The sequence below is a fragment of the Salmo salar genome, chromosome ssa11 (genome assembly GCF_905237065.1).
Source record: "Salmo salar chromosome ssa11, Ssal_v3.1, whole genome shotgun sequence".
In the NCBI taxonomy this organism is placed as follows: Eukaryota; Metazoa; Chordata; class Actinopteri; order Salmoniformes; family Salmonidae; genus Salmo; species Salmo salar.
The window spans coordinates 46,680,639-46,699,125 of NC_059452.1; the positions used below are offsets into that span (position 1 = coordinate 46,680,639).

At 46.7% G+C, this 18,487-nt stretch overlaps 1 protein-coding gene across 10 annotated transcripts in view; it reads left to right on the forward strand.

The window, feature by feature from the left end:
* The window catches only part of LOC106562848 (C-myc promoter-binding protein), a 323,735-nt gene that overhangs the window by 98,270 nt on the left and 206,978 nt on the right, over positions 1–18,487 (forward strand). For all 10 annotated transcript variants that reach the window (XM_045689663.1, XM_045689665.1, XM_045689664.1 and 7 more), the window contains exons 3-5: positions 974–1,220; positions 4,613–4,682; positions 15,758–15,927. In XM_045689663.1, the coding sequence (XP_045545619.1) occupies positions 974–1,220; positions 4,613–4,682; positions 15,758–15,927 (487 nt within the window). The remainder of the gene's footprint in view (positions 1–973; positions 1,221–4,612; positions 4,683–15,757; positions 15,928–18,487) is intronic.

The window sequence follows — 18,487 nt, forward strand, 5'->3', positions numbered from 1 at the left end:
GACCTGGGGTAGATATGACCTAGGGGTAGTTATGAGCCGGGGTAGTTATAACCTGGGGTAGTTATGACCTGGGGTAGTTATGACCTGAGGTAGTTATGACCTGGGGTTGTTATGACCTGGGGTAGATATGACCTGGGGTAGTTATGACCTGGGGTAGTTATGACCTGGGGTAGTTATGACCTGGGGTAGATATGACCTGGGGTAGTTATGACCTGGGGTAGTTATGACCTGGGGTAGATATGACCTGGGGTAGTTATGACCTGGGGTAGTTATGACCTGGGGTAGTTATGAGCCAGGATAGTTATGACCTGTGATAGTTATGACCTGGGTTAGTTATGACCCGGGGAAGTTATGACCTGGGGTAGATGTGACCTGGGGTAGTTTTGAGCCGGGGTAGTTATGACCTGGGGTAGGTATGACCTGGGGTAGTTATGACCTGGGTTAGTTATGACCTGGGGTAGTTATGACCTGGGGTAGTTATGACCTGGGGTAGATATGACCTGGGGTCGTTTTGAGCCGGGGTAGTTATGACCTGGGGTAGATATGACCTGGGGTAGTTATGACCTGGGTTAGTTATGAGCCGGGGTAGATATGACCTGGGGTAATTATGACCTGGGGTAGTTATGACCTGGGTTAGTTATGACCTGGGTTAGTTATGACCTGGGGTAGTTATGACCTGGGGTAGTTATGACCTGGGGTAGATATGACCTGGGGTAGTTTTGAGCCGGGGTAGTTATGACCTGGGGTAGATATGACCTGGGGTAGATATGACCTGGGGTAGTTTTGAGCCGGGGTAGTTATGACCTGGGGTAGATATAACCTGGGGTTGTTATAACCTGGGGTAGATATGACCTGGGGTAGGTGGATGTAGATCAGGGGTTAGGGGTCATGGTTAGAGGTCAGGGTTAGAGGTCAGGGTTAGAGGTCAGGGTTAAGATCGTAGCTAAATGACAGATTCCTCTCCTCCTCCCAGTGTTCTGTATGAGTGGAAGGAGCGGTTGAAGCAGGGTTGCCACATCATCCAGACCACGCCCTCCGGACGCCCTGCCAACATAAGCTCCACCTCTTCCCAGAGGATCTACGTGACGTATCGCCGCGCCACGGAGAGCCAGACCTACGCCGCCCTGGCCGTCACAGACATCTGTGTCATCATCCCCGGCAAGGGAGAGACGCCACCACACACCTTCTGCAAGGTGGACAAGAGCCTCAACAGCAGTATGGTGAGATGAGGGAGGGAGGATGGAGGGAGGTAGAGAGGATGGAAGGAAGGAAGGAAGGAGGTAGAGAGGAAGGAAGGAAGGAGGTAGAGAGGAAGGAAGGAAGGAAGGTAGGGAGAGAGAGAGGGAGGGAGGGAGGGAGGGAGGGAGGGAGGGAGGGAGGGAGGGAGGGAGGGAGGGAGGGAGGGAGGGAGGAGAGAGAGAGAGAGAGATACTGCCCCCTATCCCCAACAGGTTAACAGAGAGAGAGGTAGAGATAACATGGATGTTATGTGTTAACAGAGAGAGGTCGAGATAACTTGGATGCTATGTGTTAACAGAGAGAGAGGTAGAGATAACATGGATGCTATGTGTTAACAGAGAGAGAGAGGTAGAGATAACATGGATGCTATATGTTAACAGAGAGAGAGAGATGTACAGATAACATGGATGCTATATGTTAACAGAGAGAGAGGTAGAGATAACATGGATGCTATGTGTTAACAGAGAGTGAGGTAGAGATAACATGGATGCTATGTGTTAACAGAGAGAGTGGGAGAGATAACATGGATGTTATGTGTTAACAGAGAGAGAGGGAAAGATAACATGGATGTTATGTGTTAACAGAGAGAGAGGTAGAGATAACATGGATGTTATGTGTTAACAGAGAGAGAGAGGGAGAGATAACATGGATGTTATGTGTTAACAGAAACATTAGTCCAGCAGGTTTTTATCACACCTTATTCTATTCATCAGCTGCTCACAGAGACCTTGGTTAGCTTAATCAGGCGTGTTAGAGCAGGGCTGGAGTACAATCCTGCAGGAGGAGGGTTAGCCAAACAATAATGACTGTAACAGAGACACCAAACCCCCCTCCTTCCTTAATGCAGAGACACCAAACTCCCTCATTCCTTAATGCAGAGACACCAAACCCCCTCCATCCTTAATGATAGAGACACCAAACCCCCTCCATCCTTAATGGCAGAGACACCAAATCCCCTCTTTCCTTAATGGCAGAGACACCAAACCCCCTCCTTCCTTAATGACAGAGACACCAAACCCCCTCCTTCCTTAATGACAGAGACACCAAACCCCCTCCTTCCTTAATGCAGAGACACCAAACCCCCTCCTTCCTTAATGACAGAGACACCAAACCCCCTCCTTCCTTAATGGCAGAGACACCAAACCCCCTCCTTCCTTAATGACAGAGACACGAAACCCCCCTCCTTCCTTAATGACAGAGACACCAAACCCCCTCCTTCCTTAATGGCAGAGACACGAAACCCCCTCCTTCCTTAATGATAGAGACACCAAACCCCCTCCTTCCTTAATGGCAGAGACACCAAACCCCCTCCTTCCTTAATGGCAGAGACACCAAACCCCCTCCTTCCTTAATGACAGAGACATCAAACCCCCTCCTTCCTTAATGACAGAGACACCAAACCCCATGCTTCCTTAATGACAGAGACACCAAATCCCCTCCTTCCTTAATGGCAGAGACACCAAACCCCCTCCTTCCTTAATGGCAGAGACACCAAACCCCTCCTTCCTTAATGGCAGAGACACCAAACCCCCTCCTTCCTTAATGACAGAGATACCAAACCCCCCTCCTTCCTTAATGGCAGAGACACCAAACCCCCTCCTTCCTTAATGGCAGAGACACCAAACCCCCTCCTTCCTTAATGACAGAGACACCAAACCCCCTCCTTCCTTAATGACAGAGACACCAAACCCCCTCCTTCCTTAATGACAGAGATACCAAACCCCCTCCTTCCTTAATGGCAGAGACACCAAACCCCCTCCTTCCTTAATGGCAGAGACACCAAACCCCCTCCTTCCTTAATGGCAGAGACACCAAACCCCCTCCTTCCTTAATGACAGAGATACCAAACCCCCTCCTTCCTTAATGGCAGAGACACCAAACCCCCTCCTTCCTTAATGGCAGAGACACCAAACCCCCTCCTTCCTTAATGGCAGAGACACCAAACCCCCTCCTTCCTTAATGACAGAGACACCAAACCCCCTCCTTCCTTAATGACAGAGACACCAAACCCCCTCCTTCCTTAATGACAGAGACACCAAACCCCCTCCTTCCTTAATGCAGAGACACCAAACCCCTCCTTCCTTAATGACAGAGACACCAAACCCCCTCCTTCCTTAATGGCAGAGACACCAAACCCCCCTCCTTCCTTAATGACAGAGACACCAAACCCCCCTCCTTCCTTAATGGCAGAGACACCAAACCCCCTCCTTCCTTAATGAGCGAGACACCAAACCCCCTCCTTCCTTAATGGCAGAGACACCAAACCCCCTCCTTCCTTAATGATAGAGACACCAAACCCCCTCCTTCCTTAATGGCAGAGACACCAAACCCCCTCCTTCCTTAATGACAGAGACACCAAACCCCCTCCTTCCTTAATGGCAGAGACACGAAACCCCCTCCTTCCTTAATGATAGAGACACCAAACCCCCTCCTTCCTTAATGGCAGAGACACCAAACCCCCTCCTTCCTTAATGGCAGAGACACCAAACCCCCTCCTTCCTTAATGACAGAGACATCAAACCCCCTCCTTCCTTAATGACAGAGACACCAAACCCCCTCCTTCCTTAATGACAGAGACATCAAACCCCCTCCTTCCTTAATGACAGAGACACCAAATCCCCTCCTTCCTTAATGGCAGAGACACCAAACCCCCTCCTTCCTTAATGACAGAGACACCAAACCCCCTCCTTCCTTAATGGCAGAGACACCAAATCCCCTCCTTCCTTAATGGCAGATACACCAAACCCCCTCCTTCCTTAATGACAGAGACACCAAACCCCCTCCTTCCTTAATGACAGAGACACCAAATCCCCTCCTTCCTTAATGACAGAGACACCAAACCCCCTCCTTCCTTAATGACAGAGACACCAAACCCCCTCCTTCCTTAATGGCAGAGACACCAAATCCCCTCCTTCCTTAATGGCAGAGACACCAAACCCCCTCCTTCCTTAATGGCAGAGACACCAAACCCCCTCCTTCCTTAATGGCAGAGACACCAAACCCCCTTTCCTTAATGACAGAGACACCAAACCCCCTCCTTCCTTAATGGCAGAGACACCAAACCCCCTCCTTCCTTAATGACAGAGACACCAAACCCCCTCCTTCCTTAATGACAGAGACACCAAACCCCCTCCTTCCTTAATGGCAGAGACACCAAATCCCCTCCTTCCTTAATGGCAGAGACACCAAACCCCCTCCTTCCTTAATGGCAGAGACACCAAACCCCCTCCTTCCTTAATGACAGAGACACCAAACCCCCTCCTTCCTTAATGACAGAGACACCAAAGCCCCTCCTTCCTTAATGGCAGACACACCAAACCGTGTGGTGTGGTGTAATTCAAATCCAAACAATACGTGTATTCTCTGTTTTCAGTGGGGTTCCTCTGTCTATCTGTGTTACAAGAAGTCTGTGGCCAAAACCAACACCATAGCCTACAAAGCAGGTGAGTGAACGTCCCTGGAAGAGGAGAAATTACATTTATCTGTAGAAATCCCGGAGCTAAGACATGTATCTCCTGCACAGCACACAGGAGGTGAAATTTCTCCGCAGTCAGGATGATATTATTGCCAGTCTTAAAACAGACATTTGTCCTGGTATATCATATACACATGGCCACAATCAAGAACTACAACGAGCCATTTAATGGCCATTAGCATTACATGGGCTGCTGTATAGGTGATGTTGTCTCTTGGTAGGGTCAGGCACTGTAGAGCAGTACTATCCCGTAGAGCCCAGTCACTGTCCAAGGTCCTGACTTTTTAAAATGTGTTTATTTAACCTTTATTTAACCAGAGGGAGTGATAAGCAGTCCCTCTGGCCAGTTCTTTTCATCTGAAACACAATGAGCCCCATTGATGGACAGGCTGACATTCCATTTGACTGATTCATTGTCCCAATTGGTACCCTATTCCCTATAGGTCTTGGTCAAAAGTAGTGCACAACATAGGGAATAGGGGGCCATTTGGGACGCAACCTGATGTTCCTCTGGAGACTCCCTCCAACCCCCTGCTCTGCTGTACCAGAGAATACATGATACTCCCTCCAACCCCCTGCTCTGCTGTACCAGAGAATACATGATACTCCCTCCAACCCCCTGCTCTGCTGTACCAGAGAATACATGATCCTCCCTCCAACCCCCTGCTCTGATGTACCAGAGAATACATGATACTCCCTCCAACCCCCTGCTCTGCTGTACCAGAGAATACATGATACTCCCTCCAAGCCCCTGCTCTGCTGTACCAGAGAATACATGATACTCCCTCCAACCCCCTGCTCTGCTGTACCAGAGAATACATGATACTCCCTCCAAGCCCCTGCTCTGCTGTACCAGAGAATACATGATACTCCCTCCAACCCCGTGCTCTGCTGTACCAGAGAATACATGATACTCCCTCCAACCCCCTGCTCTGCTGTACCAGAGAATACATGATCCTCCCTCCAACCCCCTGCTCTGCTGTACCAGAGAATACATGATACTCCCTCCAACCCCCTGCTCTGCTGTACCAGAGAATACATGATCCTCCCTCCAACCCCTGCTCTGCTGTACCAGAGAATACATGATCCTCCCTCCAACCCCCTGCTCTGCTGTACCAGAGAATACATGATACTCCCTCCAACCCCCTGCTCTGCTGTACCAGAGAATACATGATCCTCCCTCCAACCCCCTGCTCTGCTGTACCAGAGAATACATGATACTCCCTCCAACCCCCTGCTCTGCTGTACCAGAGAATACATGATCCTCCCTCCAACCCCCTGCTCTGCTGTACCAGAGAATACATGAGACTTCTATATCTAACATTCACAGACAAAAGTCTCCAGTTGCTCATTTTGACTAATGACAGGTTTTGGTACTTTTTGGTGCGGGTATATTGTGGTACTTGTCATTTTTATGCTAATTCTCTGGTTTTGAGTCATTCATGTTTATAACAGGGTTTGGATTCTCCCTGGTTGGCTGGTGAGTCATTCATGTTTATAACAGGGTTTGGATTCTCCCTGGTTGGCTGGTGAGTCATTCATGTTTATAACAGGGTTTGGATTCTCCCTGGTTGGCTAGTGAGTCATTCATGTTTATAACAGGGTTTGGATTCTCCCTGGTTGGCTGGTGAGTCATTCATGTTTATAACAGGGTTTGGATTCTCCCTGGTTGGCTGGTGAGTCATTCATGTTTATAACAGGGTTTGGATTCTCCCTGGTTGGCTGGTGAGTCATTCATGTTTATAACAGGGTTTGGATTCTCCCTGGTTGGCTGGTGAGTCATTCATGTTTATAACAGGGTTTGGATTCTCCCTGGTTGGCTGGTGAGTCATTCATGTTTATAACAGGGTTTGGATTCTCCCTGGTTGGCTAGTGAGTCATTCATGTTTATAACAGGGTTTGGATTCTCCCTGGTTGGCTGGTGAGTCATTCATGTTTATAACAGGGTTTGGATTCTCTCTGGTGAGTGAGTAAATGTGGACACTTTTTTTCTCGACACTTCATTGTGACTATAAACGGTTGTAACTTTTTTATTTGGTTGTTCAATGCAAATGCTCTAGTGATGAGTCATGGATGTTTACAGCAGGGTAGTAGGGATTCTCCCTGGTTGGCTGGTTTATCAGAGATTCTCCCTGGTTGGCTGGTATATCAGAGATTCTCCCTGGTTGGCTGACGTATCAGAGATTCTCCCTGGTTGGCTGGTTTATCAGAGATTCTCCCTGGTTGGCTGGCATATCAGAGATTCTCCCTGGTTGGCTGACGTATCAGAGATTCTCCCTGGTTGGCTGACGTATCAGAGATTCTCCCTGGTTGGCTGATGTATCAGAGATTCTCCCTGGTTTATCAGAGATTCTCCCTGGTTGGCTGGTATATCAGAGATTCTCCCTGGTTGGCTGGTGTATCAGAGATTCTCCCTGGTTGTCTGATGTATCAGAGATTCTCCCTGGTTGGCTGGTGTATCAGAGATTCTCCCTGGTTGGCTGATGTATCAGAGATTCTCCCTGGTTGGCTGGTGTATCAGAGATTCTCCCTGGTTGGCTGATGTATCAGAGATTCTCCCTGGTTGGCTGATGTATCAGAGATTCTCCCTGGTTGGCTGATGTATCAGAGATTCTCCCTGGTTGGCTGATGTATCAGCGATTCTCCCTGGTTGGCTGATGTATCAGAGATTCTCCCTGGTTCGCTGATGTATCAGAGATTCTCCCTGGTTGGCTGATGTATCAGAGATTCTCCCTGGTTGGCTGGTGTATCAGAGATTCTGCCTGGTTGGCTGATGTATCAGAGATTCTCCCTGGTTGGCTGGTGTATCAGAGATTCTCCCTGGTTGTCTGATGTATCAGAGATTCTCCCTGGTTGGCTGGTGTATCAGAGATTCTCCCTGGTTGGCTGATGTATCAGAGATTCTCCCTGGTTGGCTGGTGTATCAGAGATTCTCCCTGGTTGGCTGATGTATCAGAGATTCTCCCTGGTTGGCTGATGTATCAGAGATTCTCCCTGGTTGGCTGATGTATCAGAGATTCTCCCTGGTTGGCTGGTGTATCAGAGATTCTCCCTGGTTGGCTGATGTATCAGAGATTCTCCCTGGTTGGCTGATGTATCAGAGATTCTCCCTGGTTGGCTGATGTATCAGAGATTCTCCCTGGTTGGCTGATGTATCAGAGATTCACCCTGGTTGGCTGATGTATCAGAGATTCTCCCTGGTTGGCTGGTGTATCAGAGATTCTCCCTGGTTGGCTGATGTATCAGAGATTCTCCCTGGTTGGCTGATGTATCAGAGATTCTCCCTGGTTGGCTGATGTATCAGAGATTCTCCCTGGTTGGCTGATGTATCAGAGATTCACCCTGGTTGGCTGATGTATCAGAGATTCTCCCTGGTTGGCTGACGTATCAGAGATTCTTCCTGGTTGGCTGATGAGCCAGTAAGAGAGAGCGATATATCCCAGAGGATATGGGCCAGGCAGGGTGTGTGTGTGTGAGAGAGAGAGACAGAGAGACAGAGAGAAATAGAGAGAGAGAGAGAGAGAGAGAGAGAAAGACATCAGAGAGAGAGAGAGAGAGAGAGAGAGAGAGAGTTGCATGAGAACATACTGTAGTCTGCAGTGATGTGCTGCTGGCGTGTTAACCTCTATGGGCTAGGTGGGACGCAGCTATTTAAAGACAAGACTCTCGTTAATCTAACCACACTGTCCGATTTCAAAAAGGCTTTACAACGAAAGCAAAACATTCGATTATGTCAGCAGAGTACCAAGCCAGAAATAATCAGACACCCATTTTTCAAGCCAGCATATAATGTCACCAAAACCCAGAAGACAGCTAAATGCAGCACTCGCCTTTGATGATCTTCATCAGATGACAACCGTAGGACATTATGTTATACAATACAAGCTAGTTTTGTTCAATCAAGTTCATATTTATATCAAAAACCAGCTTTTTACATTAGCATGTGACGTTCAGAACTAGCATACCCCCCGCAAACTTCCGGGGAATTCGCTAACATTTTACTAAATTACTCACGATAAACGTTCACAAAAAGCATAACAATTATTTTAAGAATTATAGATACAGACCTCCTCTATGCACTCGATATGTCCGATTTTAAAATAGCTTTTTGGTGAAAGCACATTTTGCAATATTCTAAGTACATAGCCCAGGCATCACGGGCTCGCTATTTAGACACCCGGCAAGTTTAGCACTCACCATAATCATATTTACTATTATAAAAGTTTGATTACCTTTTGTTGTCTTCGTTAGAATGCACACCCAGGACTGCTACTTCAATAACAAATGTTGGTTTGGTCCAAAATAATCCATCGTTATATCCGAATAGCGGCGTTTTGTTCGTGCGTTCCAGACACTATCCGAAATAGTAAAGAAGTGTCGCGCGCATGGCGCAATTCGTGACAATAAAATTCTAAATATTCCATTACCGTACTTCGAAGCATGTCAACCGCTGTTTAAAATCAATTTTTACTCAATTTTTCTCGTAGAAAAGCGATAATATTCCGACAGGGAATCTCCTTTTCGGCAAACAGAGGAAAAAATCCCAAAGGCGGGGGCGGTCGGGTCACGCGCCTAAGCCCAGTGTCCCTTGATCGGCCACTTGAGAAAGGCGATAATGTGTTTCAGCCTGGGGCTGGAATGACGACATTCTGTTTTTTCCCGGGCTCTGAGCGCCTATGGACGACGTGGGAAGTGTCACGTTAGAGCAGAGATCCTTAGTAAATGATAGAGATGGAAAAGAAGTTCAAGAAATGGTCAGACAGGCCACTTCCTGTAAAGGAATCTCTCAGGTTTTGACCTGCCATTTGAGTTCTGTTATACTCACAGACACCATTCAAACAGTTTTAGAAAATGTAGGGTGTTTTCTATCCATATGTAATAAGTATATGCATATTCTAGTTACTGGGTAGGAGTGGTAACCAGATTAAATCGGGTATGTTTTTTATCCAGCCGTGTCAATACTGCCCCCTAGCCCTAACAGGTTTTAAGACTTGTTAAGACTTTGTTAAGACGTGTTGTGGCGTGTTGTGAGACAGACAGTGTTCTGGGTTAATTATGCCAATACACGCTCCTAGAGCCTTAAAGAAATACTTCATCCAAGTAAGAAAATGACTTCCTTTCTTTGGGACATCATGGTGCTCACCAGTCCAAAACACTGCCTAGAGTTTGGCCTACATAATAGTTTAATTACTGAGCTAGGCCTAAGTGTAGCTAATTGGTGTCTATGGACAATGACTAGGCCTAATTAACAAGGACTTCATTATCTGTCAGCGACTGCTTAGTGCTACAGGAACTACCTAGTGTTGCATGTAATGATGACTATGATCATGTCATGATACATTAACTGAGAGATAGTCCTCTATCAACCCATAGCTGCTTAGTGGTTCATTACAATAGAAACATTCTATATTAACCCATAGCTGTTTAGTGGTTCATTACAATAGAAACATTCTACATTAACCCATAGCTGTTTAGTGGTTCATTACAATAGAAACGTTCTACATTAACCCATAGCTGTTTAGTGGTTAATTACAATAGAAACATTCTATATTAACCCATAGCTGTTTAGTGGTTCATTACAATAGAAACGTTCTACATTAACCCATAGCTGTTTAGTGGTTCATTACAATAGAAACGTTCTACATTAACCCATAGCTGTTTAGTGGTTAATTACAATAGAAACATTCTACATTAACCCATAGCTATTTAGTGGTTAATTACAATAGAAACATTCTACATTAACCCATTAATCTGATGCTTTCCAAGATGGCGTAGCAGTCAGACGTCTTTGTCCTGTCGTGTCCCTTGTATATATCTTTTTACATCTTTTTCTTCGCATATCTTTTAAAAATATTTTCCTAAACCTCAACTTTTAAATACTCTCCTGCAACCCGCCTCACCCAATGTGGCGTGGATCTGTTTATAAATGTTTTTTCTAAAGTATTTCTATTTACTTCGGATCTGGAATCCCTCAACTGAAGCTAGCCAGCTAACTACCTACCAGCTATCAGTCAGCAAACCATTGCTAGCGGTCATCAGCTAACCTTTAGCTCGGAAAGCTCTCGCCAGTTCGAACAACGTGACTTAAACCAGAGCATAACGGACCTATTATTATTTATATATATTTTTTCCCCATATCCTTGGATTCCTACCGCAAACTCTGAACATTTTCATCTGGATCTTCGCAACTAGCTAACCGCAATCCCAGGTGACTACTCCTGGCTAGCGTATCCATCCCGGAGCAAGCACCAATTAGCCTGAAGCTAGCCCGGCCATGGCTCCTGTGCTACCACCGAAGCCCACTCCTGGGCTACAATATCCGGACCCCTTCTACTGCCGGTACGGGGCACGGAACCCCGCCGATCCTCTACGACTGGAATACCGACATAATCTGCCCGAGGATTCCAACAGGCCCCTCAGGCGCGACGTCCGCTGAAGGCCCATTCTGCTAACCGGCCTGCTAGCTATCTAGAGCTACTTGAACCCTACTAATTCCACGACTAGTCTATCGACGTCACCGCACGAAGAGGCAAAAACAGACTTACCCCCATCGCAACGTCCCCCAAAGGCTAACTTGCTAGCCCCGGTCTGCTAACTGCTAGCTTGACTGCCCCGGTCTGCCAACTGCTTGCTTGCTAACCCGGTCTGCTAACTGCTAGCTTTCCAGCCCCGGGCTGCTAATTGCTAGCTTGTTTAGCCCCGGCCTACTAACTGTTAGCTTGTTAGCACCGGCCTCCTAACTGTCTGAATCGCCGTGTCCCCAGTCAGCCCAACCAATCACTGGACACATATGTTCACTTGGCTACGCATGCCTCTCTCAAATATCAATATGCCTCGTCCATTACTGTCCTGGTTAGTGATTACTGTCTTATTTCACTGTAGAGCCTCTAGCCCTGCTCAATATGCCTTAACCAACCATGTTGTTCCACCTCCTACATATGCGATGACATCACCTGGTTTAAACGTCTCTAGAGACTATATCTCTCTCATCATTACTCAATGCCTAGGTTTACCTCCAATGTACTCTCATCCTACCTTACCTTTGTCTGTACACTATGCCTTGAATCTATGCTATCGTGCCCAGAAACCTGCTCCTTTTACTCTCTGTTCCGAACGTGCTAGACGGCCAGTTCGTATAGCCTTTAGCCGTAGCCTTATCCTACTTCTCCTCTGTTCCTCTGGTGATGTGGGGGTTAATCCAGGCCCTGCAGTGCCTAGCTCCACTCCCACTCCCCAGGTGCTCTCATTTGTTGACTTCTGTTACCGCAAAAGCCTTGGTTTCATGCATGTTAACATTAGAAGCCTCCTCCCTAAGTTTTGTTTTACTCACTGCTTTAACACACTCTGCCAACCCGGATGTCTTAGCCATGTCTGAATCCTGGCTTAGGAAAACCACCAAAAACCCTGAAATCTCCATTGCTAACTATAACATTTTCTGCCAAGATAGAACTGCCAAAGGGGGCGGTGTTGCAATCTGCTGCAAAGATAGCCTGCAGAGTTCTGTATTACTATCCAAGTCTGTACCCAAACAATTCGAGCTTCTACTTCTAAAATTTCACCTTTCCAGAAACAAATCTCTCACTGTTGCCGCTTGCTATAGACCTCCCTCTGCCCCCAGCTGTGCCCTCGATACCATATGTGAATTGATTGCCCCCCATCTATCTTCTGAGCTCGTGCTATTAGGTGACCTAAACTGAGACATGCTTAACACCCCGGCCATCCTACAATCTAAGCTTGATACCTTCAATCTCACACAAATTATCAATGAACCTACCAGGTACAACCCCAAATCCGTAAACACGGGCACCCTCATAGATGTCATCCTAACTAACTCACCCTCCAAATACACCTCTGCTGTTTTCAATCAAGATCTCAGTGATCACTGCCTCATTGCCTGCATCCGTAATGGGTCTGCGACCAAACGACCACCCCTCATCACTGTCAAACGCCCCCTAAAACACTTCTGCGAGTAGGCCTTTCTAATCGACCTGGCCGGTGTATCCTGGAATAACATTGACCTGATCCCGTCAGTAGATGATGCCTGGCTATTCTTTAAAAAGTGCCTTCCTCACCATCTTAAATAAGCATGCCCCTCTCAAACAATTTAGAACTAGGAATAGATATAGTCCTTGGTTCACTCCAGACCTGTCTGCCCTTGACCAGCACAAAAACATCCTGTGGCGTTCTGCATTAGCATCGAATAGCCCCCGTGATATGCAACTTTTCAGGGAAGTTAGGTACAAATATACACAGGCAGTTAGAAAACCTAAGGCTAGCTTTTTCAAACAGAAATTTGCATCCTGTATTACTAACTCAAAAAGTTCTGGGACACTGTAAAGTCCATGGAGAATAAGAGCACCTCCTCCCAGCTGCCCACTGCTCTGAGGCTAGGAAACACTGTTACCACTGATAAATCCACTGTAATTGAGAATTTCAATAAGCATTTCTCAACGGCTGGCCATGTTTTCCACCTGGCTACCCCTACCCCGGTCAACTGCCCGGCACCCTCCACAGCAACCCGCCAAAGCCCCCACCATTTCTCCTTCACCCAAATCAAGGTAGCTGATGTTCTGAAAGAGCTGCAAAATCTGGCCCCCTACAAATCAGCCGGGCTAGACAATCTGGACCCTCTCTTTCTAAAATAATCTGCCGAAATTGTTGCAACCCCTATTACGAGCCTGTTCAACCTCTCTTTCGTATCGTCTGAGATTCCCAAAGATTGGAAAGCTGCCGCGGTCATCCCCCTCTTCAAAGGGGGTGACACTCTAGACCCAAACTGCTACAGACCTATATCTATCCTTCCCTGTCTTTCTAAGGTCTTCGAAAGCCAAGTTAACAAACAGATTACCGAACATTTAGAATCCCACCGTACCTTCTCCGCTATGCAATCTGGTTTCAGAGCTGGTCATGGGTGCACCTCAGCCACGCTCAAGGTCCTAAACGACATCATAACCGCCATCGATAAGAGACATTACTGTGCAGCCGTATTCATCGACCTGGCCAAAGCTTACGACTCTGTCAATCACCACATTCTTATCGGCAGACTCGACAGCCTTGGTTTCTCAAATTATTGCCTCGCCTGGTTTACCAACTACTTCTCTGATAGAGTTCAGTCTGTCAAATCGGAGGGCCTGTTGTCTGGACCTCTGGCAGTCTCTATGGGGGTGCCACACGGTTCAATTCTCGGGCCGACTCTCTTCTCTGTATACATCAATGATGTCGCTCTTGCTGCTGGTGATTCTCTGATCCACCTCTAAGCAGACGACACCATTCTGTATACTTCTGGCCCTTCTTTGGACACTGTGTTAACTAACCTCCAGACGAGCTTCAATGCCATACAACTCTCCTTCCACGGCCTCCAACTGCTCTTAAACGCAGGTAAAACTAAATGCATGCTATTCAATCGATCACTGCCCGCACCTGCTCGTCCGTACAGCATCACTACTCTGGACGGCTCTGACTTAGAATACGTGAACAACTACAAATACCTGGGTGTCTGGTTAGACTGTAAACTCTCCTTCCAGGCTCACGTTAAGCATCTCCAATCCAGAATTAAATCTAGAATCGGCTTCCTATATCGCAACAAAGCATCCTTCACTCATGCTGCCAAACATACCCTCGTTAAAACTGACCATCCTACCGATCCTCGACTTCGGTGATGTCATCTATAAAATAGCCTCCAACACTCTACTCAACAAACTGGATGCAGTCTATCACAGTGCCATCCGTTTTGTCACCAAAGCCCCATACACTACCCACCATTGCGACCTGTACGCTCTCGTTGGTTGGCCCTCGCTTCATACTCGTCGCCAAACCCACTGGCTACAGGTTATCTACAAGTCTCTGCTAGGTAAAGCCCCGCCTTTTCTCAGCTCACTGGTCACCAGTGAGCAGCACCCACTCGTAGCATGTGCTCCAGCAGGTATATCTCACTGGTCACCCCCAAAGCCAATTCCTCCTTTGGTCGTCTTTCCTTCCAGTTTTCTGCTGCCAATGACTGGAACAAACTGCAAAAATCTCTGAAGCTGGAGAGTCATATCTCCCTCACTAGCTTTAAGCACCAGCTGTCAGAGCAGCTCACAGATCACTTCACCTGTACATAGCCCATCTGTAAACAGCCCATCTATCTACCTCATCCCCATACTGTATTTATTTATTTATCTTGCTCCTTTGCACCCCAGTATCTCTACTTGCACATTCATCTTCTGCACATCTACCATTCCAGTGTTTAATTGCTATATTGTAATTACTTCGCCACCATGGCCTATTTATTGTCTTAACTTACCTCATTTGCACTCATTGTATATAGACATTTTGTTTTCTTTTGTTCTACTGTATTATTGACTGTATGTTTTGTTTATTCCATGTGTAACTCTGTGTTGTTGTATGTGTCGAATTGCTACGCTTTATCTTGGTCAGGTCGCAGTTGCAAATGAGAACTTGTTCTCAACTAGCCTACCTGGTTAAATAAAGGTGAAATAAAAAAATAAAAATAAATAGCTGTTTAGCAGTTAATCACAATAGAAACATTCTACATTAACCCATAGCTGTTTAGCGGTTAATCACAATAGAAACATTCTACATTAACCCATAGCTGTTTAGTGGTTAATTACAATAGAAACATTCTACATTAACCCATAGCTGTTTAGTGATTAATCACAATAGAAACATTCTACATTAACCCATAGCTGTTTAGTGATTAATCACAATAGAAACATTCTACATTAACCCATAGCTGTTTAGTGGTTAATTACAATAGAAACATTCTACATGAACACATAGCTGTTTAGTGATTAATTACAATAGAAACATTCTACATTAACCCATAGCTGTTTAGTGGTTAATTACAATAGAAACATTCTACATTAACCCCCATTTTATTGAGTTGTGATCTCCTTTATTCAGTTATCTCTCTCTCTCCCTGTCCTTCCCTCCCTCTCCCTTTCCCCTCCTTCCGTCCCCTCTCCTTCATTCCTTTCCTCTCCCTTCCTTCCGTCCCCCCTCATTCATTCCTTCCCCCACTCCCTCCCTCCCTCCCTCCAGGTCTGTTTAGCAGGTATCCTGAGGAGGACTATGAGTCTTTCCCCCTGCCTGAGTCCGTGTCTCTGTTCTGTCTGCCCATGGGGGCCACCATCGAGGCCTGGCCGGCCCAGACCAAATACTCCCTGCCTGTCTTCTCCACCTTCGTACTGACCGGATCCTCTGGAGAGAAGGTAACACACACATGAGCGTTCATGCAGGCAGGCATGCACACACACACACGCGCGCGCGCACGCGCACACACACACACACACACACACACACACACACACACACACACACACACACACACACACACACACACACACACACACACACACACACACACACACACACACACACACACACACACACCTAACCTTTCGAGAATGGTTATTCCACCATGCACACCCGTCCACATGCACGCAGTAGGTCCAAGGAATGTTATCTTAACAAACAAACACGCACACACACACTCTCACACACGTGGACACATATCCACACACTCTCACACACGTGGACACACATACACACACTCTCACACACGTGGACACACATACACACCTCCGAGAACACTTATACCTCCTACATACACACATGCAGCTAACCTCCAAGGAATGTTATCCCACCGAACACACACACGCTGACACACTCACACCTACACATTTGTATTTATCCCCATTAGTTCCTGCCAAGGCAGCAGCTACTCTTCCTGGGGTTTATTATGGATCCCCATTAGTTCCTGCCAAGGCAGCAGCTACTCTTCCTGGGGTTTATTATGGATCCACATTAGTTCCTGCCAAGGAGGCAGATACTCTTCCTGGGGTCTAAACACATTAAAGCACTTACATCACACATAAAACAAAAGATATGGTGTGTGTAATACCACCATACAATAATATTACACTGTACGTGTGCTAGCGTGTGTGTGTGTGTGTGTGTGCGTTTGTGCGTGTGCGCGCGCGTGTGTGTGTGGTTAATTTAGTGGTTAATTACAATAGTACAATAGTATTACAATAGTAATTAACTACTGGGACTGTGTCTCTTCACAGTCCCCGCTGTTCCATAAGGTCTTATTTTATCTGTTTTATTTATTTATTTATTTGATTCTACTTCTTGCATCAGTTACCTGATGTGGAATAGAGTTCCATGTAGTCATGGCTCTACGTTGTACTGTGCGCCTCCCATAGTCTGTTCTGGACTTGGGGACTGTGAAGAGACCTCTGGTGGCTTGTCTACCTCTTGTGGCAGACATTGACACATTAACACACAACAACAGCTGAGGAGGCCTCAGCCAAAACATTACCCATACTGGGGCACCAGGAAACCACGGTGACGCACAGCACACGCCAGCAGTGAAAGTGGGTCACACACACACACACACACACACACACACACACACACACACACACACACACACACACACACACACACACACACACACACACACACACACACACACACACACTACACACAAGAATGAAATGGAACAGATACAACCAGAAATAGATAGGCAGTCACAGCTGCCGGAAGGATCTTGGCTTCAAAGAGTAACCACCAAGGAGAAACACCACAGTGACAGGCAGCAAGGTAACAGCTAGCTAGTAGCTAACTAGCTTATCTGTAAACACCACAGTGACAGGCAGCGGGGTAACAGCTAGCTAGTAGCTAGCTAGTGTATCTGTAAACACCACAATGACAGGCAGCAAGTTAACAGCTAGCTAGTAGCTACAGAGAAGAGAGCGTCACATCCTATTATTCTCTCTTATATACTCTGACAGAGATATTTCCCGCTCAATGCTGGTCTGTCAGAGGGAGGAGGAGCGTGGTTTAAACTTGCTCCTCCTATCGTCGGCGTGCAGGCTGGTCCCAGCCTCGTGACGCACTTCCTGTCGCCGGTTGTAGTTCTTGTCTTCAGCAGTTGACTTATCCGTAGTTTATATACTTAATAATGTAGCATAGCTTCCCCGGTATATTATATAGGTTATGCAAACAAATATCCAGTTTAACCCTAACACACCACAGTGACAGGCAGCAAGGTAACAGCTAGCTAGTAGCTAGCTAGCGTATCTGTAAACACCACAGTGACAGGCAGCAAGGTAACAGCTAGCTAGTAGCTAGCTAGCGTATCTGTAAACACCACAATGACAGGCAGCAAGGTAACAGCTAGCTAGTAGCTAGCAAGCTTATCTGTAAACACCACAGTGAGAGGCAGCGGGGTAACAGCTAGCTTGTAGCTAGCTAGCGTATCAGTAAACACCACAGTGACAGGCAGCAAGGTAACAGCTAGTAGCTAGCTAGCTTATCTGTAAATACCACAATGACAGGCACTAAGGTAACAGCTAGCTAGTAGCTAGCTAGTGTATCTGTAAACACCACAGTGACAGGCAGCGGGGTAACATCTAGCTAGTAGCTAGCTAGCTTATCTGTAAACACCCCAGTGACAGGCAGCGGGGTAACAGCTAGCTAGTAGCTAGCAAGCTTATCTGTAAACACCACAGTGACAGGCAGCAAGGTAACAGCTAGTAGCTAGCTAGCTTATCTGTAAACACCACAATGACAGGCAGCAAGGTAACAGCTAGCTAGTAGCTTTATTGAGCTTGCCTAGGCTTAGTGGACCTATTGAATACTAGCTCAAATACAACCCAGTCTCTGGGGTCTGAAAGTGGAGCTATGTGGTGAAACCCAGGTCTGAATAAAACTAGTAGGACCTGAACCCAGGTCTGAATAAAACTAACAGGACCTGAACCCAGG